The 25,621-nt window shown below is 36.9% G+C and overlaps 1 protein-coding gene across 1 annotated transcript in view; it reads left to right on the top strand.

Annotated features, from left to right (window-relative positions):
- ZFHX4 (zinc finger homeobox 4) overlaps nucleotides 1–25,621 on the top strand; it is a 150,250-nt gene that overhangs the window by 100,565 nt on the left and 24,064 nt on the right. Inside the window, exon 5 of the mRNA XM_066179910.1 lies at nucleotides 24,109–24,225. Within this exon, the coding sequence (XP_066036007.1) occupies nucleotides 24,109–24,225 (117 nt within the window). The remainder of the gene's footprint in view (nucleotides 1–24,108; nucleotides 24,226–25,621) is intronic.

The raw sequence follows: 25,621 nt of genomic DNA, 5'->3' as shown, positions 1-25,621 counted from the left end.
ATGCAAGGGTAGAAGCTGAACTGGTAGCGTTTTTTTTTCCTAAGCCAATCCATAAAGATGTCCCTTCACCTCTTTGATGTGATAAGGAAGTGTTAAATCAAAGTGAATCCTTATTCTGCATCTTGGGACAGAATACTGCTTAAGCCAGTTTTTCCTGTTCCTAAGTGTTTTAGACAGTGAACCATGCATCTCTCTGCATATCAGAGAAGATTGTAGCAGTCATTGTGCCACCTGCTATCACTTAATTAGTATAATCATCTAATTTCCAGTTGGAAATAATGGCATCATGCACTTTTTAGTAATTGTAACCGTCATAATATATTCCAAATTATGTTACACTAACATTATGTGATTTAGAAATATTAGGAGGGGGTATTTGCTTTGCATTTATACACTGGTCTTTCTGATCTTGACTCTCACCCAGCAGCAAAAGTCCATAACCAGTTTTCTGTTTTATTATGATCCTAAAGACATCACTGATTCATATCATAACCCTGCAAATGAGCCTTTGGTAGGTATGATTTAACCTTTAGTGGACAGAGAAAATAAGAAATAATGGAAACGGCAGCTTGACATAATGTAAAACACATTCAGGCTTCAAAGAATTTGATCTTGTTCCTTAGGAAAATAATTTTTAAAAAACAGAATGTTGGTCATCATGTATGTAAGTTATATTTTACATATGTTCTGTTTGTGGTTCTTGGTTTAAGGAATAATTTCAGTTGATCAGAATAGGTCTTAATGTTTAAACATTACTATACTGTAGCAGTTTTTTTGCTCCTGGAGATTTCATCACAGCAAATGAATAGGTAATAAATGAGTCAGTTTGGGGCTGCTTCATTTCACTGGACGGTTCTGGGCTATGAGGCTTCAAAAACAGAGAGAGAGAGAAAAAGAGAAAGAAATAGGCAATGACATGAAGGGATACAGGCAAACCTGAGCCACCGTCAGAGCTAACCCTCCCCCATTCCCAATGATACTGTCTGGCTAAGCAAAGCACTGCCACATATATATCAGGCAAGGTTATTACCACTTTACTTTGTAAACATGCTATGCCTCCTGGACATCTTCTATTTTTATTTCATTTTTGTGTTATATCTTATATGTAAATCTAGGCTGGCAAGAGTCAGGAGGCATTCATAGCGTTGCGCCAAATTCATTCCAGGTGCAGTTCCAGGTCTGTTGACTTCAATGAAATTACACCTGGGATGAATTTGGTCTATTATTAACTATAGAGATTACATGTCCAGCTTCCATAGTATACTAAAATACCCAGAATACATATAAATAATGAAGTATGTAATTACAGTCCTGGTTTTAATTTGTGTTCCTAAACGTACTGATGCTTTTGCACATGTTTATAGTTACAGCTATGCTATTGTAGTATATTTTTGTTTAGTGCAAATATATTTGGGTTGTTCTTTAAAACAGAGATACACTCAGTGTTTACTTTCAGATGTCTCAATAGGTCTTTCAAAATCCATATGATGGCTGATTGCATATAACAGTATTAAATTATATTGGTTTTAAATATCATACAGAGAGAGAGAGAGAGAGAGAGAGAGAGAGAAGCAAATGCAGGACATCATGATGCTGCCCCTTAAAATCATTCTGCAAACAATGAGCTTACCTTCCTATGGATTATATGTTAATCAATACACACAAATAGGTGATCTTGTCAGAGTTGATACAAGCCAATAGAACTGTTTCCTATCAATGCAAAAATTTCATTCATTTCTATGTTTCCTGTCTCGAACCGTGCATAACAGGTCAATTGACAGGAATTTGTGCCTGACCAAACCCAAAAGTTAGGCAGTATTTAAATGGACTCTTCCTTCATTAGGATATAAAAAGCATGACTTACCTCTGCGTACATCTAATTCCGTTTGCTTCCCCTGTATGGTTTTGTACATTCCTGCATCTTTCAGCTTGGCACACTGTGAGGACCTGGTAAGCGAGTTAAAGTCAGATGACGCTAACGAATCCCAGCACAAATGACTGAATCAATAGGAAACCAGCCACTGCTGTTTAAGTGTATCGATAAATGTACCTTTATTTTCTCTTGAATGGATAAGTGTCGCAGTTAAGAGTCCTATGGATCTCTTAATTGAAAGTTAATTTTAAATCAATAAAGAGAGTCATTTAAATATTGATCAGTCCTTTCTACACGAATTGTTAGCTGATTTTTTTTTGAAACAACTTTGTTTAAATGCAATCAATAGCCCACAATCAGTGCGTTCCATAAAAAATTGACAGATGTTCCCAAAATGCCTGCTAGGCATAATCTTATCTGTTTACATATGTAGCATAGATATTCCTGTTCTTTTCAAATGTACTCAGGTATCTATGGCAGAAATGTGATTTCCTTAAATACCAAACTGCACTACTAAAACACATTCTTCCGCTTCTTTTTCAGTAAGGGGGTTTAAAATTAAAAAGGAAGAGTTCTTGGATTTCCTTTGTTTCTACAAGTAGTATTCATATTGTTTTACTAGTGCAGGCAGGCTGCAAAAGAAGAATGACCTTGTTTTGCACATAGGGAAAAGAGAGATGAGCACTTATATGAAGCACATGTTCTCTGGAATTTGTGTGTCATAATCCATCAGATGTATTGCTATATGCAAAACGATACCTAGCTTTTAATTATATAGACATTTATGTACATTTTGTGTATGCACGTTGAATAGTAAGGACTTTTAGCTTTATTTCATGGATATAGTCTCTCTCCTTAGCAGCACATAGCAAGACTATTTTGTCTCAATTTGACAAAGCACACAGTTGAGTTAAAAGGATACAAATTTCATTTCATGAGATTCACTGAGATTAACCTAATAAAATAAACGTAGCTACATGTGGCTTTCAACATTTCAGCAAATGTGACACTCTTCTGAGATGCCTTCCCACAACACTTTCAGTAATTTGCCTGCAGTGGCCTGGTACAATTTAGTTTGTCACACCTAGTGATGAAGTCGGACTGGACACTTTGGTATAAGCAATATGGATTGAATTTTTCTCCTCTACCCTCTGATTAGTTACAAAATCATACTTTGATGTACACAGTTCTGAAGTCCTGAAGTTGGCCTTTAATATTATTTTCCTTATTTTTCAAGTTTCAAATCCAGTGCTTTTTAAAAGAGGTTTGTACTTCTAAGTAATTAAGCCCTTTTTGAAGTATGCAAACATAAAGTTGATTATAACAAATCACAAAATTACATATATATATAATTTGTCAAAATTAATGTTTTTATTTTCAGTGATCTGACTGAAATATAAAATAAAATTGACTGACAATTATTTTGACTGACATCTAACTGAAGAGTATTACCATATTAGTGTTTCGTAAGGGACAAACTAAAAATTAAGTCCCGTAATTAAACCTGTTTATGACACACAGTAATTTAGGCAGAAAATAAGAAAAAAAAATTTTTTTTAAGGAGTGCTGTCTAAGGACAATAGGGTTGCTTGGGGAGGGAAAAATCTGACATGCAATATAATTTACTCTATTTTTGCTATTAATACAAATGCTTCCTGCTGTTCTGAAAATCCACTATTTCTTAATCCAGCATTATTGTCCGCTTAATGCAGCATTTCAAACCCATTTTGCTCCGTTTTCTCTTAGAAAAGCCATATTAAAAAGGAAGATTAAAAAGAAAGAACAAGGTATCATTGGTTCATATGCATATGGGTTCAGCGTGTGAGGATGCTGTTTCTAGGACTGGCCTTAAGGTGTGACTGATAGATCTTATTTGTCTGATAGAGTTGACCAGGGAAATAGAGCTACAGCTGGTTACTTCATTAGGTCCTCTCATTGATTGAACCCTGCTGAAGTGATGCAGCAGGCTCCTGAGATAACTGCTGGTAATAGAACAAAATGAATTCTTATCACAGAGATTGGAAAGGCCATTAACCCTGGCCTCCAATGCTTTTCAGAGGTCACAGACAGGAAGCCAAGCGGTGACTGGGAAAACTCTTTTCTGTCTAACTACAGGTCATGTTAGAGGGGGTCTGTGACTTTTTTACCCTTCGGCTTCTGTACAGATGAAACTGTTACACTGGCAGATGTTAATAATCAGCTGTAAATAAATATTGGAAGCAGAAGAAGAAAAATGAGAAAGCACAGGAATTTTTTTCAATAAATATTTAATAAAAGAGCAATTGTTTCTGTGATATTTACTGCCAGTTCTGCTGTAGATTTTTGCCTAATACTGTTCCATATAAATTGAAAAAAGAAATACGTAGAGGCACTTAAAAACAGAAATTTAATATGGTTTTATATAAAAATACCTTTCCTTCCTTCCTTCAAAGATGAGAATTATAATTGCCTGCTGCCTGCCTGCTTGCCTTATTCAGCAAGCCTATCACCAGTTCATCTGTGAATTAGTGCAGGGCGCTGTTTGCCTTTCACCTGGTTTAGAAGGGTATATATCTAAGTAACAGTCCTATAATTTACATTTAATGCAACCTTTCAATTGACCAAGAGCCCACAACCTAAGCCCCCATCTCACAGCTGAGGACTTTCCCACATTTGTCAAGTGAGTGCCATTCCAGCATCAGCCAGGAGAAATCATCCATTTAAAGCCTGGAGCTGCACATGACAATTTTCCTATTGCTTATGAGAAATCCAGCCATGGCAGAGGTAGCTTTGTGTTTTACTTTTTTTGACTCTTGCTTTCAGCAGCAGTGTTTTATTATGCACGTGGATTAAAAAAAAATATAGTGGGATGCATCTTATAAAATTAAATGGAACATTTTCTCTTTATTACTGACATATTTAAGGCTATGCAGATATGTGTTGTAGGTTGATTTTAGCAGTATGTTGGTGGCTTCTATCCTTGTGATTGTGATTTAATTTCAATGTCTGTGGTCATGTGGTATTCTCTGCTGGAGCCAATCTTTCACAAGCAGCAAGTTCATTTAAATGTAAATGGGGTCCTGCGGACGGAAAAACTACATACTTCATGTCTTCAGCGACCCACCCAAGCATTTGGTTTGGCCTTCCATGCATAAATAATAACAAGAAGGTATGCTGTCATTGCCCTGCTTGAAACACTTGAAACACCAGAAGTGGTTTGGCACAGCAAAAACCCTAAGCACTAAAAAGAGATTGGTTTGGATAAACTCACAGTTCAGCTGCCCATCCTGATTAAACAGTGAAAAAAAAATAAAATAAAATAAAAAGAAAGGAAAAAAGTAAGAGAGAGAGTTATGGAGTTATTTTGAGTTGTGAATTACAGGAACAGCTGAAAACCAACTCAGGCTAAGAACATACCATACCTAAAAATACTCTGAAGTAGCAGAAAGCTTGTCATTTTGTTAACTTGAATGGATTTTTGCTCTTAATTGTTTGTAGCAATTTGCAAGAGTGGGATGTGAATGTGGTATAAGTGGCAATATAATTAGCATTAATTTAGCATAAAAATGCAAACCTACATTTTCTAAGTAGTTACCTTCCTTTCCACTAAAACATGGAAATATATTACATAACTCTAAAGTATGTGTGGCTTTTTTTCAAGGTGTTATTAAATATGACAAAATGGAATGCCTTTTTTACTGTTGTATAAAAGGAGATATGAATGATTGCACAACTCCTTTTTTATCAGAATCTTTGTGGTGTGTATATATTTCCACACTACTAAACTCATGTGTTGACTTTTCATAGAAATACTCCATGTGTATTTCAACAGAACTTAAAAATCTCTCTTAGAAATTTCCTTTCCTACCAAGCAAACTCATAAACAGGATTTCATCTGTGTGGATGAATAGATATATTTTCAGTATTACTTCATTAAGTGCACAGTTTTATTTATCTCATTTATTAAGAATGTTATGTTCTGTTGCAGATGTTTCAGGGCATGACACATGGGCCTGGAATCTCAGTGTGTGATACCTTTGGTGAAACTCACTTATGAAACATCCAGATTTCCAGTTAGTTGTGCTCTGCACTAGGAACTTAGCAGAATTTTGACTTTGTTCCAAAGCTGTAATAAAAGACTGGTATTTACTGTTTTCAGAGATTTCTGAATATTATTTGATAAGCTTTCCTCTCCTTTTTATAAAGTGGCATTAGTTCAAGACGAGCTAGATTTAAGAAGTAGAAGATTTGCTATCCAGGGTAAGAAACAGGATATTAGTGTTTGTGTTATTCAGCTATATTAGGTGTAGCTGTGAATCAAATAATTTTATCCAGGAAGCTTCAAAACCTAAAATGTGCATCTCTTGGTCCCTCTTCCCTTATTTCATTGAGCTGATTAAGTAACAATATTCAAAGCTGTATGTTCACTTTTCCTAAAGACTCTAATGAAATGAATGTGTTATAGGTACAAACAGTGATGAGCAAATAGGGTTTTTTCTATCATATTTTTTATTCACTCTTAGGGGATATATATGTTGTGGAGTTTTTGATTTTTTGGTTACCTTCCATACCAACTGATTTTCACAGAATCTCTTAAGTCTTCTAGATGTATTTGCTGACAACCCTATACTGGTAGAGTGTTTTAATAAAAAAAAATTAAAGAAAAAAAAACCAAAAAAACAAGATAATAGAGGTCGAATACTGTCATGGCAGATCTGAATTTCCAACCTACTTCTCCCGTCAGAAACCTCAGCAACACACCTGATATCTGAAAAACAATGCTATTAGTTGCAATGTGGGCAATACAGGATTTTAATTTTGTTTAGAATGTGTAAAATTATTTTCCCAAGTGCTTTTTGTTTAAGCTTGTAATTTGCAAGACATACAAAATTATTGGAGACAGAAGTCCACCTCCTAATTCACTAATCTAGAGGAACAGACTTGAGAAAGCAGTGCGAAATGTCAAGCACTTCATGAGAGAGAGCAAATCCAAGGGTGGGTGGTGCTAATATAGGCACATTTGCAGGAGTGGCATAGCAATTGTGATATAGAAAATAATCTAAAGACCATTAATAGACTAAGAGCCATTACCCTTTTTTTGGAAAATATTAGGTTTCTTACATAATGATAAGCTATGGCAGAGAGTATCACCACACTGATTAATTTTAAGGCAAGTTAGAATTCGAAGGGTCTTTGAATAAAGCCTTTGAAAAAAGGGATCTCTGAAAATGAGTTAATATGGTTCGATCAAAACAGCAGTATATCATTTCATGGATATTGTGAAAAGTATGAGCATCCTTAATTTAGTCACTTTTATTAAAAAAAAAAATTAAATGGGATCCCCTTTATATGATTGTAAAGACACTTGAGAATGGGGAAAAAAAAAAATAAGCCTTTGCTCAGCAATGACAAAGGGAAATCCTTTCCCAAGAAAGTTGGTCATAGCTTTTTTAATGCAAATAGTGAACTACGAAAGGTGGCATCTTCCTGCAACATAAATTTTACTCTGCATATCCTAGAGCAAGATATCTGACTAAAGCAGCCCAAAGGCAAAAAATTCCTCATTACTCCCAGGATCCAAACAATCTGTTAAAGGAATGTAATCCACCATTTTCACTTTGGGAGGTAATACACATGAAACTTCTTGAGGTCTAAACATTGAAGCATAAAACCATAAATATGGGTGGAATGATAGAATTATTGATGTCTGGCCCAGGTCAGGAGACAGGGTCCAAGTTCCCAACTGGCTTCCAAGACATTGATCTGTCTTTGGGTTTAAGTTAGTGTTTCTGGAAACTAGAACTTGGTATGGCAGCTTCTCCAAAAACTGACACAAACACAGGCACTACTGTTTCCCTGTGGCGTTGAAGGTATATCCCATCATATTTTTCTAGACTATGCAATAACAAATGGAATTTCTGGTTTTGTTTTCTTGCATTTGTAGGCTGTGTTAAATGTTACATACTTTACTGCTGTCCATGTCCAATTTAATCAATATTACAAGTGCTCCCATGTGGTAGGCGGAACAGTGGCAATAAAGTGGAATTTCCACAGCTTTTACCCATTGAAATTCTCAGAGGGCAAGATTCTTATAAACTTCACTTTGCTTCCTCTATAATAGGTTTAATAGCTCCATTCAGGAAGGAAGTCTGATGTCCATTCTCCTTTTCAAAATGTAGATAGCAAACCAAGCTTTATTCTATTTCCAGCACTTGAAGAACTTGGAAATTTTGATATTCTTTTTCCATGGGTGTTCAGAAATACACTTGTCTCCAGAATTGCAGTCATTTTTAAGTGCAGTGTGACTCTGCACTTAAAAATGAGGGAGTTAAGTGAGGTAAATTCCAGACATTCCCAAAAAGTTTTTGAAACTGGTGTGATTTACATCACTTTAAGGCCATTTGGAATATCTTATTCTACACCCAGGAATTGGTGCTGTCCACTTTGAATGAACCAGCTACATTGGCTGTGTGCCACTGGGCATCCTTTTCATTTCAGAGTTTTCCTCCCAGCCATTTAAAGCATCTTTTGGGCATCTGCGTGCTTCTGAAAACAACTTTATCAAAGCTTAAGATCTTAAGGTCTTTAGTCCCAGAGTTTATTATAGTAGTTTACAACTTGTGTTGTGTGCTTTTTATTTTGGTGTCCTCTGTTACAAAGAATTACTGTATTGTCTTCTTCCTTGCACAATGCATCATTTGGGCTCAGCAGTCACTAGCAGAGTTCTGCTTCATTCTTCATGACTGATTATTTGTCGTATTAAATTCTACCCTAACAAAGGAAAGTCGTGAAGCACTGTAATCAAAAAAGATAGTGGAATGTTCACACTTCTTAGAAGATGTAGCACCAGTTCTAGCCTTAATTTATATGAAATTATCATTTCTCTTGCTATTGTGCGCTTTCAGTGAGAAATAAACAAACAGTAGGAGGAATATTAAATACGGGGTTTAGGAAAATTAGGTTAGATGAAGAAATGATAAAAAAAGATTCAACACAATTCAAATGAAACAGCTGGGTTTAAATGATCCTGTACATCTATAAAGCTGTGTCTGTGGATTTGCTGTTACTTGGTAGGCCAACTGTTTTCATTTTATCTACCATAAAATTATTATAACTGCATTTCTGCTTAAGCAAGGGTGGGGACTTTTTAAAGTGGAACAGGCTGTGTACTGTATTTTTAATCATAGGAGCCCTAGAATAATTACCAAACAGTGTTTTCCACAGAGTTGATCTATAATTCATTTGAGGAAGAAAACATCTTCCCAATAAAAGATTTTTTTTTGCCCTCAATTGTTCAAAGGTTTCTTTTTATTATTATCATTAACCCAATTATGAAATTTCACAACTTCTTCATTTCTCAGGTTTTTTTTCATCTGCTAGTAGCTGGAGGGGAAAAACATAGGTGGAGACATTCAGTAAAAGGATTTTTACAAGGCTCACAGTTATTCTAAGTTACAACCAAGTGAATTTAATTGGAGGAAGGGTTTTGGAGGGTAGTTTGTATTTTTTGACAGTTTTTAGTATTTTCAGTTCCATAATTCAACAGTCATAAGAGTGCATTAAAACTCCTGATATTTATAAAGAAGTCAAATTTGAATTGTCAGTGAATTGATTACCTGGATTGTGGCTCAACCAGAGTTCATCTGCTGCCCACACCACTGGCTGCAACCCATTGTTACAGGGTACATGACACAAAATAATATTACTTAGCCAGGTCTGCTCTGCTTACTGCGATTTAACATCATTTCTTCATTCCACAGGTTGCTGTTTACAAGTGGAAGTAGGAGAATTACTTCAAAAGTGAATGTAGTAAATGTGCTTTTTTAGTGTAGTTTACATATGGTTTGCTTTATTTGAGTAACCCCACCCCTGTACTCTGGATAATTTTGAGTTGATTATACCATATTTTGGGTTGAGTTTTAGGTACTCTATTTGCTTAGGCCTTATGTAATGGTGGTGGTGTTTTTAAAATTGCTTCTTCTTCTTTTTTTTCCCCAGAACTATTAAATTATTTTATTGAACTTTTCTATCAAGTGAAATCTCATATTCTTGCATAACTCTTAAGCTGATATTGTGAGTATAGCACTTATCATGAGACTTTCCATAAAAGTTCCAAAAGTTGATCACTCTTCATACATTCTGCAACAAGACATTTCTTTCCTGTTGCCAGCAGTAATGCACACCTATAACTTGGCCCATAGAAGCTCCCTACTTTCCTTTGGTGGCTAGGGGCTAAGCAGTAGGTCTTGGCTTCCAGTAGCAGTCCAGCAGTAAGACTGAAAACTTTTTTATTTTGAATTAAGGAACACATATGTTCTCTAAAGTTTGATCAGCGACTGCTTCTGGAAGAAATTCACTGAAAGCTGCTGAACCTGCATGTTTTCTTTGAAATATTTAGCAGTTTTGTTTTTACCTTTGATTTATTTTTCTATTGGAAACTAAGGGTTGAGTTCAAACTTAATTATGCTGAATTTACGGTAGTCTCAAGTGGTATTTCTTATATGATTTTCAATGAGTAACTTGTGAGGAAGAAGATCTAGTTGAAGCAGATTCATTTTCAGCTTGTTTCTCTTAAAGGTATGGTACCTGATTTTTCAGAAAAAAAGAGCTGAAATACATTCTGTGTCCCCAGATGGACCTTTGGACCAATCCTATTTCTATTTTATTTAGAAATGCAGGATGTATGGGCTTATCATAGCTCGTAAAATTCTAATGAAGTAGTATTTTGTTTCTATTTTTAAAGTTGACTTTAAATGACTTAGTTAAATAAAGGTAAAAATTGTTTTTGTTACACTGATGCCTGAATTTCCTTATTTGAGAGGTGCAAAATAGTTTTACTTAACTCCATGACACATGAAATGTAAGCTTAGTTTTGTTGCTTTTTTTCATGTTGAAGTATCTAGCTCCCCTAGTTAGGGGCAAATCTAAAGTTGCACACTTCTGATTCCTTGTGTTCTCAGTTTCTGTTGAAATCAGCTTGTCAATTGATTCTTCTTTCTCTGTAAATATATATATACATGAACAAAATCTTTTTCTCTTTTTAATGATGTTCAGCTTTGTTGTAACTTTGTGAGATGGTCTCTAAAAGCAGCCTGCAGTACTTGTATTCATAGATTTTGAAATGGGCACAAGTCATGCAATCCATTTGAGTTTAGCATCCTGCCAGGCTGACATTCTCTGAAGATACAAAAACATGCATGTGATTCCTCTTAGCCATCAGCTAAAACATGGTTTTTGTTAGCCTGACAAATTGTATGCTGCACATGGGGGAATGAGTGAGGAATGTCACCTCATTGTCACATGCAGTACAAAATAGATACCAGCTCCAAAAAGCTTTGGATGAAGAGTCTCTTCCTATTTCCTCCTTATTTGAGAGCATAACAAGTATGTTTATCTTTGCTGGTCTTGACTATGTCAAGTGTGCTGTGCTCATCAGATGTGGAAGCTTTCCCAAAGCATCTAGATAAATGTAAATGACAGACTAATGACAAGTTCCTGCCCAAATAGTGTTCGTATGAAATCGATGATGCCCCATTTAATCTCCACGACACATTCTGAGCAGAAAGCCCCTCTTCCTTCCCCTACCTGTGCTTTTGAGACCGAGACTCTTGCAAATAAAACAGGCAAGCAAAAACTTGACTGCAGTTTCTGCCGTGAATTGAACTGGAGCGCTGCTTTTTAACCACACAATCCATTTTAAAAAGTTCCATGTGTGACAAATGAGTATGTTGTACATATTGGAGAGAAAAAGAATACCTGCCCAAGCTTCTTTGGGATACTAAAGAGAGTATATCTCAAAAAATAGGTGTTTAGACAGAAAATTGTGGTGCCTCCAGTAGTTGCTTCATCTTGCATTTTCACACGGTTTTCTGAAATGCTTGACAGAGGCAAGCATTTCATGTCTTTCATGTGTGTGGCTCAGAAATGTCCCCAGATCAGCAAATCTGCCTCTCTGTCAGCAACATAAAGATAGGACTGTGCCTAAAAGCCACTTGTTTAATTTTCACAGATTCTTTTTGTTAAAAAAAGATTCATAGAAGATGTAAAAAACCAAACTCAAGCTTTTTTACCCATATCTAAAAAAGATCTCAACATTATATGCTCAGATACTGTATGAGACTAAAAATAGAAGTCTTTAAAGATGCATGGATTAAGTATACAGTAAGCGGCAGAATTTATTTTATTTTTTTATGAAGGTGCCTAAATTAATCTTGCTCTTATAATAAGAAACTTCATAGGAGGCTTTTTTTTTTTTCCTCCTGGTTTTGGAAGTTATGTGCTGCTTGCTTCACATCATGTTCCACTTTTCAAGTGAAATACTACTATAAACGAGTGGCTATTATAATCCCCAGACCTCAAAGCCCAGCACACATGGCTCTGTGAACATGTGATTTGAAATGAATGGAACTTTCTCAATATATTTGTAGGTTGGTGTGTATGGAGGATATGTTTTATGAGGACTATAAAATCTGCCTAAAGGCCAGGTGTTGACCATCTATTTTGCATTGGTAAAAATCCTCTGAGCCTAATGTGTGGTGTTTTGCTAATTCCTCTGAGACTGTGGAGATTCTCAAAACTGCTCAGCTTTCAGGCCATGGGTGCTAAGATTAACACTGAGCACTTCTGGAAATCAAATGTCGTGCGTTCACTTAAGCCCATTTTTCTATAGTATGACCTCTGAAGATTTCAACTTCTGTGAATACCTTTACTCAACCAAAGAAAATCCATGCCAATACTTTAAAAAGCCCATTTCTTTTTTCCCATTTTTCATCTTATTGATAACTGTGGAACTAGTTTATGCTGAGGTGATCAAAACGTGTTGTTTCAAAAAGGAAACAATAATTTTCACAAATGTAGTACATCTCCCCAGTTGTAATTATGTCTCATTTTTACTTGTCTCTTTCCATCATAAGAGAAGCTACAGTGTTTTTTGTAATTACAGCATGTATGAGTTGATTATTCCATCTGAAAACACTGTTTGCCAACTCAATATTAATACATTTCATCAGTATTAGAACAGGTATCTGCCTCACTATGATATTTGCTAACTTCAGTTACTAGGCTATTCCTAAATTCCGAAGTCCTATTCCTAAATACTACTTCTAAATTAGCTAAGTTGCATCTAGTATAGTAAAGTAAATCAGTAAAATGTTACACTTTCATTCACACATCCCTGTAAATTTCAGCCTACTTAGTGCAGGAAAATCCTTGTGGATAAAGTGTGAAAAGAAATAATTTGAGACAATGAAAAACTTGCTTCCATATCTGTTTCTGCTGGAGAGTTCTTTTTTATTTTTTTTTTCCCTAAGCAGGTCACCTTACCCAGCCTTTTCATAGGAGTTCACTAACTGTGTGGCCTTCATTTTCTAAGTGCTTGATTGGAGGCTCTACGATAGTGTTAAATAAGTGCTGAACACACAGAGCTGCAAATGAAAGCAATCAGTGCTGTGCTTTGAGCATATTAAGTGCTATATAGTGCTATGTACTTTGAAAAAATTGGGTCCCATCTGTATCAAACTGGGTTCTCCAAGTTAGAATTTTTTTAACCTCCATTTCTGTATAACTTCCCTTTCTAAAATTGCAGAATTGCCTACTCATCTCTTAGGAGATAATGAAGATAAATTCATTAATGTTTGTACAGCACTAAGAAGTCAGTAAGGAAAAGAATAATTTGACTTTCAGAATAAGTTGAAGAGATGTAGTAAGTAGAACATGTGGCTTCATGTTAAACAGTGAAGAACAAAGTCCTGAATAGCTTTTCACTAAATAAATATCAATAGTTTTGTGCAGTGAATGAGGCAATAGGTTTTGCATAAGATAGAGTTTGATCAAGATATTAAATATTGTGTCAGAAGGGAAGAGTATTTTATTTTTTAAAATAAAATATTTTAATTTTGTGATACTGTTAATAGCTCTAAAAACATAAGTGGGGGACGGGGTAGATTTGCATCCGCAGTCCCACAGCTATTAAGACTTAAACTGGGAAAAAAAATATTGACCATGTTGTACTCTACTAAAAGTCACATAAAACATCAGTGGATTTGAATTTGCTACACAGACCCCCTTACTAAAGATAGCAAGCCAGCTGAGAGTCACAGAATGTTTTTGTCCTGTGGATAAACACTGGTGAAGGGTAGTGCAATAACCAAGAAGAAGAACTATAATAACAAAAAATCAGGGATTTAAGATTGGGTCATGGGGGACACCATACTTTTCTAAATTAAGTTTCTAATCTCACTGCCTAATAATCATTGTCTTCACCTTTAATTTTCTCTATGCATTTTTGTACTTTTGGTCCCAGCCAGGTCTATTTCCTGCAGTCCAGTTTGGTGCTGTAGTTTGGTATGGCTGATTGTTGTAGTATGGGTGATTATAGTCCGACTCTCCTGCCTTCTACCTATTTTTCATTTGATGCTAATTTTCACCTCAGTTTCCCTTCCCCATCTCCTGGTCTTTCATGTTCTTTTCCTCAGACCACATTCTGCTTACTTTTCTCCATTTCTTTCTCTGACCCCAAAATGTCCCTTCCATACTTCTTTTACTCCTGTCAACCCCAACCTATGAGCACAGGAGGACCATGCTGCTCCTGCTCTCCTATAGCTGCCAGCTCCCAGCACAATGATACACAGTCCCCCCCATTATTATTATTATTATTATTATTATTAATAATAATAATAATAATAATAATAATAATAATAATAATAATAATAATAGAAATATTGGTTTTACCATAGTAAGGACAATGCAGTTGCAGTCTAGTTGTGCAGGGAAGCTGCCAAGAGAATTTGTATTTTAGAAGACCTATTTAAGTTGTAGTCCCTCTTTGAGGAGGGAATGTGCATTGGTTAGTATGCCCAGGAACTGGGTGAAGAGGTTTGTGGAAGCTCAGTGGGATGTGACTGCCTGTGCACTTTGGTGAGCTCCCAGCACTGTGGGGGGTGTGAATGTCTTCAGTAATTACAGATTCCTAGCAGAATGTCAGCTCTTCAGTGCAGGGAGCTTTTCTGAGCATGGATAAGTAGAATTTTTAAAAGCTGTGTTGCTTGGCTGAATTTGGGCAGTTTAATCCAATGTACCACATGCCAGACATCATCCTGTCTGCCAGATTTTGGGTTCCAGATTAAAATCACTGGAACATTAAAGATTTCTAGAATGTATGTATACATATAAAATTGTATTTGTTCTAATCCTATTCTTAAAGTAGATTAAACAGTTTTGCTGAAATTAAAAAATAAAAATAAAAAAGCACATGCTATCCAACCTGCAGCAGGGATTCAGCACAGCTGATTTCAGCTCAAGCACTTAAAATTTTTTGAAGCTATAAGCAGATGAAAAGGCATATGTATGGTGGGAAGTCTGGGTTACACTTGCAAATGGGTCCTCCTATCTACTTTTCTAAAGACATTAAAAACAAATTTAAAGTTCAGGTCTTCTTCAGAAGCTTTCTCTAAGGTATTTTCAGTGGAATCAACAGAGCCACCTCAGAAGGCATTTCAGGACTTCAGCTAGATTGGCACTGTAGATTTGTGCTCATTAGGCAGTTGTGAGTGAGGAGTCTACAGGCAATGGATGTCCTCTGCTTCCAGAATTGTAGAATTATATTGCTGACAGTGAAAATTAATTTAGAGGGTGTTAGACATCTGCTGTGTATGGACGAAAGAGCATTCAAATTAGACAAACATTTAGGAAATGTTAGAGTAGTGGAGTACACAGAACAATGAGAATTGAAAAACTTAACTGAAGGAAAGAGGAAATGAAAGATGGAGGAGGTTGGCTATTATGTTGCACTGGTTTAGTAAAAAGCAAAACGGACACAAACCAAGCCAAATCATGCTCTTCTGTTGCTGTGATACAGGTAGCTTTACAGCAAGACTAGGTGACCTAAAATGCTTGACCTGACCCTGGGAGAACCCCTTGATATAATCGGCATTTTTGAATTCAGAAAATCTATGTCTGCCATCTCCTCTATTTCAGTATCTGTGAGTCATGCATCATTGTGCTGAGAACCAAGTGATACTGCTCATCTTCAGAGTATGCCATCAAAGTCTCTCCAAAAAACTTGGCAGTGGACTCATATTAATCAGTAGTACAGTGTGATTCCTGACCTCAATCAATGCGGCAAGAAAAGACTGGGTTGAGGTGTTGAAGCACAGTACGGAAATTGAAAGTATCCTTATCCTGCTTCTGTAGAAAGGGGATAGAGATGTGTGATGTTGTATCTATGCATCACAAGCACACTAAAATAGTATAATACTCAAACATTCAGTGAAACTTCATAATACTCAAGTTATTACACAAAAGTTTGTTGTTTGAATTTTCCATATTGGGTCTTGAGAAGGCAAAGAAAGATAGTAACAAAAGGGGCTAAGAGACAGCAAGAAGGCAGGAATGTGCTGCTGTTTTTTACTACTTTTACTGGTTTTGATAAGCAGCCTTTTATCTTTTCCTCCTGTCAGAGGAGTTTGACCATGTGTCAGTATACTATATTTTTAACAGTATCGCTCCAGCTGAGCCAGGAAATTCAGTTTTCACAGAAGATTTTTGTGGAGTAATTTGCAATGGATGTCTTGGTGAAGATTCTTTCAAATCACTCCAACATTGTGATCTGGGTTGAGGAAAAAGCTAAAACAGCACCTGTGTTGTCTTTCTGAAAAAAAAACCAAAAAACCCCAAGGACCACTTCATGTACACATATGTTAAAGAAGCCAAACTTAAAGTAATATTTGCAACAAGTAGGTTTGTAAAAAAAAAAAAATCCATGGATTGCTATATATGCTATAGACTGCTTGTCAGGTCATTGTAGAAAACAAACAAACCAACATCCCCCTCACCTCAATCCCCCAACAAAAAATTCTGTAAAGATTATTTTTTAAAAATTCAGAAAGTATTTTTGTTCAGGAAAACTGTTATTCAGTATAAATAGATCAGCTGCTTCTACTTGTGACATGCAGTATCAAGAGGAATATTTAAACTGGAGGGCTGTAGTTAGCCACCTTACAAGACATAGTACAAGAATTTATTCAGGTCAGAAAAAGTATCCTTAAGAGTGGAAATAAAGCCAAAGTGATATTAATTAAACTGAACATTGAGATTGGCTATTGGGAGAAAGTATGTGGAGGTACCTAGAAAAACTGAACAGGAATTGTTAAAGTATCTCAGAAATAGAAAGCCTGCCAGAGTCATTAGGTCTGCTAGACCACCAGAGGATAGTCATTCCAAAATGATCAGGAGATGGCAAAGAAAATAAATTCTTTTACTCTAGTATTCTCAAAAGACAAAGAAGAAATATATGCGCTAGCAGAATTCTTTACAGATAATTTCAGAGACATACTGTTAGCGAGCCAAAAAGAGGTGAATAATTCAGAAAGAAAGTCTAGAAGGTAAATGAGAAAGATTTTACAGTGTATTTCAGAGAGCAACCCCCAAACTGAGTCACTAATAAAATACATCATTTAAGTGACATTTTAAATAAGTTCTTAATTAACATTGTGGTTTCTTTGTAAATAAACTCCAAAGGATTTTTCTGGAAACTCTGAATGAGCGACTCAATCTCACCACTTACACGATATATTGGAAACTCAGCTCATGTAGGAAAAAATGTAAGAAATTAGGGACAGTAGAAGTGTTTGTATATGAAGGGACATTGAGCACACAGGTTGTACAGCAAAACAGAATAAAGTAAAGTGAATGATACTGTGAAGACCCAGTATTTTGCTTTTTTTCGCCTACTGGCTTGAAATGAACATCCAGGACACTGGTGAATTTCATGAGGAAACCCTTCTTGACTTACTAAGCTTTAGGTCGGGCTTAGGTTCACCCACCTAACTTCCAGTGTTTAGCAGCAGTGTCCAGGTGAAAAGTCTGCATTCCAAACACTAAACTTAATTTCAAAATCCTTCTGCAATCAGGAAGGAATTAGAAATTCACCTATGTAAAGTCAGCTGTGCCCCTAAGATATCTGTGTCTCCCTCCACAGAGAATCAACTTAGAGTGATGCCTGAAATTAGGCGGGGTATATCCAGCATGTTTCATAAGAATTAACAATAAGGTTTAATTTGATTTTCTACATTACCTGGATGGAAATGTATTAGTCTTCAAGTCAGACAATGCTAGTGCTCTTCATGCTTTATGCTGATGGGGGAAACAGCATTTTCTATGAACCATAATGGCAGCCAAAAAAAAAGTAACGATCAGTTGGAAAAGTTAGACTATTCTCAATATAGTTTCACGCTTCAATGCCTTTCTAGAGATGGCCAAGTAAGCAAAGTATCCCTTTCTGCATAATAAATGATTAACTGTACATCTCCAATCACATCTGGAAAGCATTTCTAAGTTTCATTCTGAATAGCTGACATTCTCTGTTAATGGTTTTGTCAGCATATGCTTCTTTTGCTTCTTCCAAAATATTGGATAAAATATTAATGTAGAAATATAACAATAAAAATACAAACCACAAATTTTTCCTATTTTCTGATAAATCAGTATGGCTCAGCATAAGTTTACCAACAATTCTTTTCCACATTTGCACTATTACCAGAGTAAAACATGCTTCTTTTCCTTATTTTCTCTGAGGCCATGGAGACTACGGGAGAGAGACTAGAAACTAGACGATCCCAGGCAGCAACAAAAGGGGGGGAGAGCTTGCACAGCAGCCAGACTGGAAAGGGCACTCCACCCCTCCAAACTTCTGGGGAGAACATTCCTTTTCCAGCAGCTGGAAGTAGATTGCAGGTTTAAAACAAACAAACAAACAAACAAAACCAAAAACAAAACCTAAAAAACCCACCCCAAAAAACCCCCCAAAAACCTTAAAAAAAAAAAGTAGAATAAACTAGATTAGGAAATAATGAAGTGCTGGGCAGATTAGCCAGTGATAATGAATGTTTTCTGCTATCAGAAGCTAAGAAGCAAAACCAAATAGGGTAGATGAGAGTTGCCTCCCTCCAGCAGCCTGAGGGGTGAGGCTGAGTGTGGCAGGTGGGGAATACAAGGCTGCTGGGTGGAGTGGGTGGATAAAGTGGGTGTGATTTGTGACACCCTTTGGGAAGGAGCTGCCAGGGCACAGTCTGTCCAGCCAGCTTTGCAGTCGGCCACCTCTGGCACAATGATACATTTCAATGAGAAGCATGAGGCTGCCATAAAAATTAAAATGATGCACCACAAAACAAAATGATACAATTTGATGGTAACTGCCAGTTAGCACTTTCTGGTCAATATGATGATCATCACTTAATTATAGGCTTGTTTGTGGGAAGTTCAGCCTTCTAAGAGCTCTACTTCTGAATATAACACAGTGATTAGAAACAGTTATTAACGGGTTGGTGCTGTTATTCACCCCGAGTCCCTAAAGGAGAAATTAGGAATCCTGTTTGAAGATGAAATACGACCACTAGAGGATGCAGTCAAGATCCTGAATGAGTGAGGCATCTTTTTCCTGTCATCCTCTGCAAGGCCAGCCAGAATATAGAACAAATACTTTCTGGAATATTTGGGTGCATAAATGACAATGCAGGAGTCAGGAAGAGTTTATCAGCAAAGTAGTATAACTAGGATAATGCAGAAGTCAATCCACAAGCCCTACTTTTATTTAACTTCTTTCGCATAGTCTGTGGATTTTTCCTTGTTTTCCTTTTCCATTGTTTCTCTTTTCCCTACATTACCTGTTGTCTGTCCATCCCTCCAATCTACACCCAACTATCTACTATCCTTTATAGTGGTTACCTTCTCATCTGGACAGTTCATAAGCCATGCACTCTACTGGTTGAACCTGGGATACACCTCTGCTGAACACTTATGGGTCCCTTAGATTCAGCTACTTATTGAAGATATTCAGTAAAAAAACACAATTATTTTTAAAAATCTCTCATTTCATTTTTATTTGCTTACTACTTTAGTTGATTGATTTATTTATTCCCCATCCATCCGGCCCTCAGCCACAAACACTTGCTTAATCTTGTTTTCTCTCTCATAACCACAATTACTCACCCACAACCAGTAGATCATCCTTATTTAGGAAATTACTTGCAATTTGGAGAGGGCAAAAGGGATACTAATAAGAACAACAACAACAAAATAATCCAGGACCAAAACAGGAACTACTGCCTGTTAATTGATATATCAATGATGTAAAAACCCCCAAACAAACTAAAAATCAACCCCTGAAAATAATATGTTTTTTTAAACAGACTAGAGAACAGACTCCCAGTGCTCTCATCAGTAGGGGAACTTCCCTGATAAAACACAGGGAAAAGTGATTGCCCCTGTGATAATCACAATGCATTTAAATTAAAGGTGAGAGAATTGTTTCGACTCGTCCATGTCTTGTTTTACTAATAATTATTTAATTTTAAGGAGTTTATACTTTTCTCCATACTCTCCCTTGTTCATGTATCTGTTCTGTAAATCACACCTCCATTAGTCAGGCTTTTCTGACCCATGTATGAATATTTATCCAATTTTTTTTTGCTGGTACCTGCTTATCATCTTTGTCTGAGGCCTGGATTGTGCAACTGAAATCTTCACACATCTTGACTTCATTGGACTGAGAAATAATCACAAGGGTCTTACTTCATAAAATCAGTACAGAATTAGACCTGTGTGTAGATTAACACACTTATTTTATGTCATATATATGACATAAAATACGGAATATGCAATATCAACAGATTAATGTTACCTCTGACACAAGAATTTTTCATTTTTCCTTATTTCACAGTTTTAGTGCAGAATGCTGCTAACCTCATTTTACGTTTAAGTCAGTTGTGAGGCAGAAGGTTGATAACAGCTAAATTCAAGACATCCAACATCAAAAGATATTTTCAACATTTGGACAAAATAAAAACAGGTGTGAATAAAATATCATGTTGCAATAGTAAGTGTTATTAAAGCCATTAAAGTGCATTTGAATCGGGAACTCTATTCATTTTCAGAGCTGACATTTGTAAATGTATATAGGCAGGTCTCTTGTAAATTTAAAACAGAATGTTGGAACTTAACTCTGGAATCTGTAGCACAATCGTACTGTGTTTTGTTGATACATAATAATTCATAATTTTGTGTCTTCGAGCAGGGGCCATCCAATTTTTATTGCTGCATGGTATTCTTGTTGGTTGGCACATTAAGTAAGAACAAAAATCTTACTAAAAATATATATTTGTTGCATTCTGGCATAGGAATGTAATGTCTTATAGCACACTTAATGATAGCACACTTAGTTACATTTCCTTAATATCTGTTCTGACAAACCGTCTTCAGGATTTTTTGTAATTTGCTAACTGCTTTTAAGTTAGAGCTGTTTTATTTCCATCTTGTCCCTTTGATATATGTCGTGACAGTGTGAGTCTCAGACAACCTTTCTGTAATTTTGAAGGAAAATAGGAGAAGTTGTATTATCATTTCTGTCTATGAAATTTACTTCTGAAGTGAATGCCATACATATTTCTGAAATGAATGCCAAATGTATTTTCTAGAAGGGAGTGCCATTGAAAGCCAAGGCAGGCAATTTATACCATGCATAATAATGATATTAATTTTTATGGTGTGTATAAGTTACATTTTGATTAGTTTTTTGCATGATTAAAAATTTGCAAAGCCTTTATGGCCCCCAGGAGCCTACCTGTAATAAACAGCTCTCACCTTCCAAACCATAAAACAGGTCTGCAGTACTTGAACATTACAGCTAATTGCCTTGCTACATCAAAGGGAGCACCACAAGACTGAGAAAAATCACAGAAAGGGGGGGGGTGGGGGTGGGGGTGGGAAGCGAGGGGCAGTTTCACCTCTAAAGGTTATGTGTTTGTGGCTTGGTGCAGCCCTGTAAAGTTATGGCCTCAGAACTGCTGTTTGCGATTAAGTTGATGGGGAAAGTCTATCCCGCAATCTCTCCCTGCTGCTGACACAGAGTCTTTGTTCACATTCAGATTTCTCAAACTGTTGCCAGGGTCAGGCTGAGGTCAGACACCACGATGATGTATAGGAGAACATGTCTGGGAATTTCTCTCACACTTAAAACACATACCAGAAAAAACAGGAGAGCACCCTGCAAAAATTGTCTGATGAGACCCAGATGATACTGTAGCTTTTCTTTTAGTACCTTCATAATTTTCTTTCTCTTTGCCTGACACACACACAATGTTTTATTAATGTGTGCCACGATAGCCCTTACAATTTTATGTCCCCTCAAGATAAGGACACTCAGTAGCACTTTGACACTTCATTTTCCAGCCCAGGGGGATTGGCCAGTAAATCTAGTAAAAGAAGCAACGCGTCCATTCCCAAGGATGAGTCGAAAAGGGATTGCCATCGGCTCCGTGAGGCCAGGGGGCCTGACAGGGGCTGCAAGGCCGGTGTGTGCGCGCTCGGCAGCATTAACACAGCCCGAGCCAGGCGTGATCACAGGCGCGCAGCATCCCGAGCCGCGCTCCCGCCGCCCCGACAACACCGCCCCGCCGCCAGCTGCGCCAGGGAGAGCCACCGTGTTTGCTTAGCTATCTGCGTGGGAGGAGAGCGCTCACGCAGCGTCAGGGGGCTTTCCATTCGCATGGATTTTTATTTTTTATTTTTTTTTTAATATGAAATTGTTTTTAAAAGAAGGAAGCGTCTTTCTCCCTGCGTTGGTCCAGAAAGTGGACGTACATGCGTAGTCCTAACCTATTGTTTTTCCATGTCAATGCAAAACACATTGCTCCTGTGGTCAGGATTTTTTTGGCGGTGGGGGGGAGAAGGTTGGTTTCCAAAAAAACAGCTGTGTTTCTCTCTTCCAATTTATGAAAGGTTTTGCAGAGAGTTGAGAATCGGATAGGTTTGCCACATCGATCTGAGGGCTGTTTGCCTAGGCATAGGGTTTCAGTGTATGGCTGGCAGTAAGGCAATAGGCAGCAATTTTTTTGTGCTCAGCTGCTACATATGACAGAGGATATTTCATTCGGCTGTCAGAATGTTATTAATAAAACATGGGGTGCGAAGAGGGCCACTATTTCCCCTTTCAATCACTATAGCATTTACAATGAAAATTTTATGCAGTGTGTAATTTTCAGTTAATGCTTGACACTTAAAATGTCGGTAGCTGCATTTTGTATGGTTCCTGAAGGGTTAATTGTATCATGTTCCCTGCATAAAAGCTCTGCTTATCAAAAGTGAATAGAAGAGTGTATGCAAATGTGTGTCTGTGACCTTTTGCCTTTCCAGGGTTAATTTATATGGTCATTAAAGATTTTATGAAATCGAGCGGCCTGGTGCTTCGAATCCCATTTTACCTTCACCTAATTTATATAATTCCTACCTGAACAGAGAAATATGATTTTTATTTTTGCATGTGTGCGTGTGTGTGCTGCAATGAAAACAGCATGCTGTGCTGTAGGGAGTTGCAAGTCTGGTTATCTGGCATTACTCAGATTGCTAAAAATTCATTAAAATGTGACATCAGCACAGTGAGAGACAAATGATCACAGGATGAAAAGGAACAGTGGGCCTTTCACGGATTAGTGCTACACAGCCCCAGCATAGAAGCTAACTGCATAAACAGATTAATCCACCAGTAGCAGCATAGCTAAGATTTACCGAATAATTAAATGGGCTTGAGTTACTGTGAAGATTTCCATGTAATCTAGCTGGTGTGAACACGTAAGTGAGGTGTGGGTAATGCTGCTTCCTCAGAAGCCGTACACCAAGTTGCATCATTTATCCTGAATGGCTCCCCCTGGAGACAAAATTTGAGACTTCTCCTGCAAAGCCAGAGGTTTATATTTAATACAGTACCTAATACCTAATACTTACTTACTGCAATTAGCGGGATACTGCTGCACTAATAGGATTTATATTTGAGTTCTCCTTTTTTTTTTTTTTTTTTTTTTTTGGCTCCAAGATGCATTTTTACATGTGCTTGCTTTTGTTCCAGCCTGTTGGGGTGTGTGTGTGTGTGTGTGTGTGTATGTGTGTGTGCATGCATGTGCATGTATTTTAACACAAATCATTTCTAGCCAAAGAATATGAAATGACAGGCTTTAAATCTGTCACACTGGGAGAAAGCAGGTACTCTTGTAAAGACAGAGTCAGATTTTGAAATATTGCAAATTATTTAGAATTAATATCCAACCTCTTTAGAGCACTGTTCTTTCGTTTGTCTTCCCCCCGACCCTTTTTCCCCTTATTTTACCACCCTCTGTTAGTGCTGTTCTTATTATAGGACATATTTTTTTAACTGCTGTTAACTGGTCACTGAGTTCGTTTCCTGAGATCTTTTCTGTGTTTGTCTGCAGAAGAACAAGGTGAAGACACAGAAGGGTCTGCTAAAAGTACATCAGTGGCTGTGGCTGATGATAAAGACTCAAGTGAGAGAGACAATAGTGAAAGCAAAAAATCTAGTAAAGACTCTGGTAAGATGCTAGAATTTTGTTTTCCCCCTTTTTAACTTATGAAATGCTCTTTCATTTTAAACTGTCTGGACATTCCCACTACTATTCATTGCATGTGCATTTTGCATGTGATTTCTATCAGTAGCCTCCCATTGACCTATTTTTAATCATAACCATCTGACAGGATAGATGCGGATAAGTTGAAGAATATTACAGGACGACCAGTGAGATTATTTTTTAATCAAATCAGTTTGTGTGCTTGTAATTTTTTAAGCGCCTTTCATTAATCTTTGCTGTACTTGTGATTCCTCTGATGGCATATTAATTTTTCATAAGCATAGGATTAGGTACCACTTGAATTTTTTCTTCAATCAGGTTTTGCCCCCCTTTTAACCCAAAGAATGTGAGGGTTTTTGTTATTATTTTTTGCTCTTGCTCACAGATTAGTTACTCCCAAGAATCTGGCCTCTTCCTGGGCATTTATTTGAGGCATTTACAAAAAAATACACAAAATCCAGTGAAAAAGTTTACAGATGATTCAGCCTAAGAAAGAGGAAATATCATTGAAAACGGATTATGGGTTGGGTAATTTTGATCTCCTGGAATAGACAAAGCCCAGTAATGAAAGCTACTGTCTTTGAAAACAAAACCTCTATATCATGACATTTACTTGTGCACAAACAAACCTAGGGCCAGCATCTGGTGTAGATACCCAAGGCTTTTTCTGTGTTTGATTTGGCAAATATGTGACTTCACCCATGCTTTTTATGTATGAGATGGAAATCTATGGTCACAATGAATATTACATTGGCTACTTTTGCCGCACGCTATACCTAGTTACATTATGTTGGATTCACTGAAGCAGAAGAAGTGCTGAAACAGGTTGAAGCCTATTAGTTTCAGGTAGTCATATATCTTTTCCTTGTATGCTGATGACAGCAGCATACAAAGGAGGTTATGTTGTCCATAAAGACGTATAGTTGTAGAAAAAATATCATTTTACATCTGTGTTTCTTTACACCCAAATTCGCCCGTACTGAAATTTGCTCTTAACATATTAAACACTTTTGAATTTATTTCCAAAAGATTTCTATGGCAAGTCAATTCAGAAAACTGACTTAAAGGTTAAAGCTTCCTTTAAGTTTGTTTGTTGATGGGCTAAGGTCAGCACTCATCACAGTTTACAACCTCGACTGCTCTTCAATCGCTTTATTTTTTGAGATCAAGAGACTGAGGCAAGGCCAATGATGACTAGGATGATGTTGAGCAAGAAGCTGTGTTGTGGTTTAGAATATCTATTCCCCTTGTCTGGCTCTCTGACTTGGTCAAAGCTGTCTGCAGGGCATTAAAGCCATGCTCCCAGGCTGACGCAGGTCCTCCTGTGCAGTCTCCTGAGGGGCTGGCCTGGACACTCCCA

This window comes from Chamaea fasciata, unplaced genomic scaffold (assembly GCF_029207755.1).
Source record: "Chamaea fasciata isolate MVZ Bird 193981 ecotype frontalis unplaced genomic scaffold, bChaFas1.0.hap1 SCAF_1, whole genome shotgun sequence".
Lineage (NCBI taxonomy): Eukaryota > Metazoa > Chordata > Aves > Passeriformes > Sylviidae > Chamaea > Chamaea fasciata.
The sequence above is the reverse complement of the archived record's forward strand: the minus strand, read 5'-3'. Positions and strand labels throughout refer to the sequence as shown.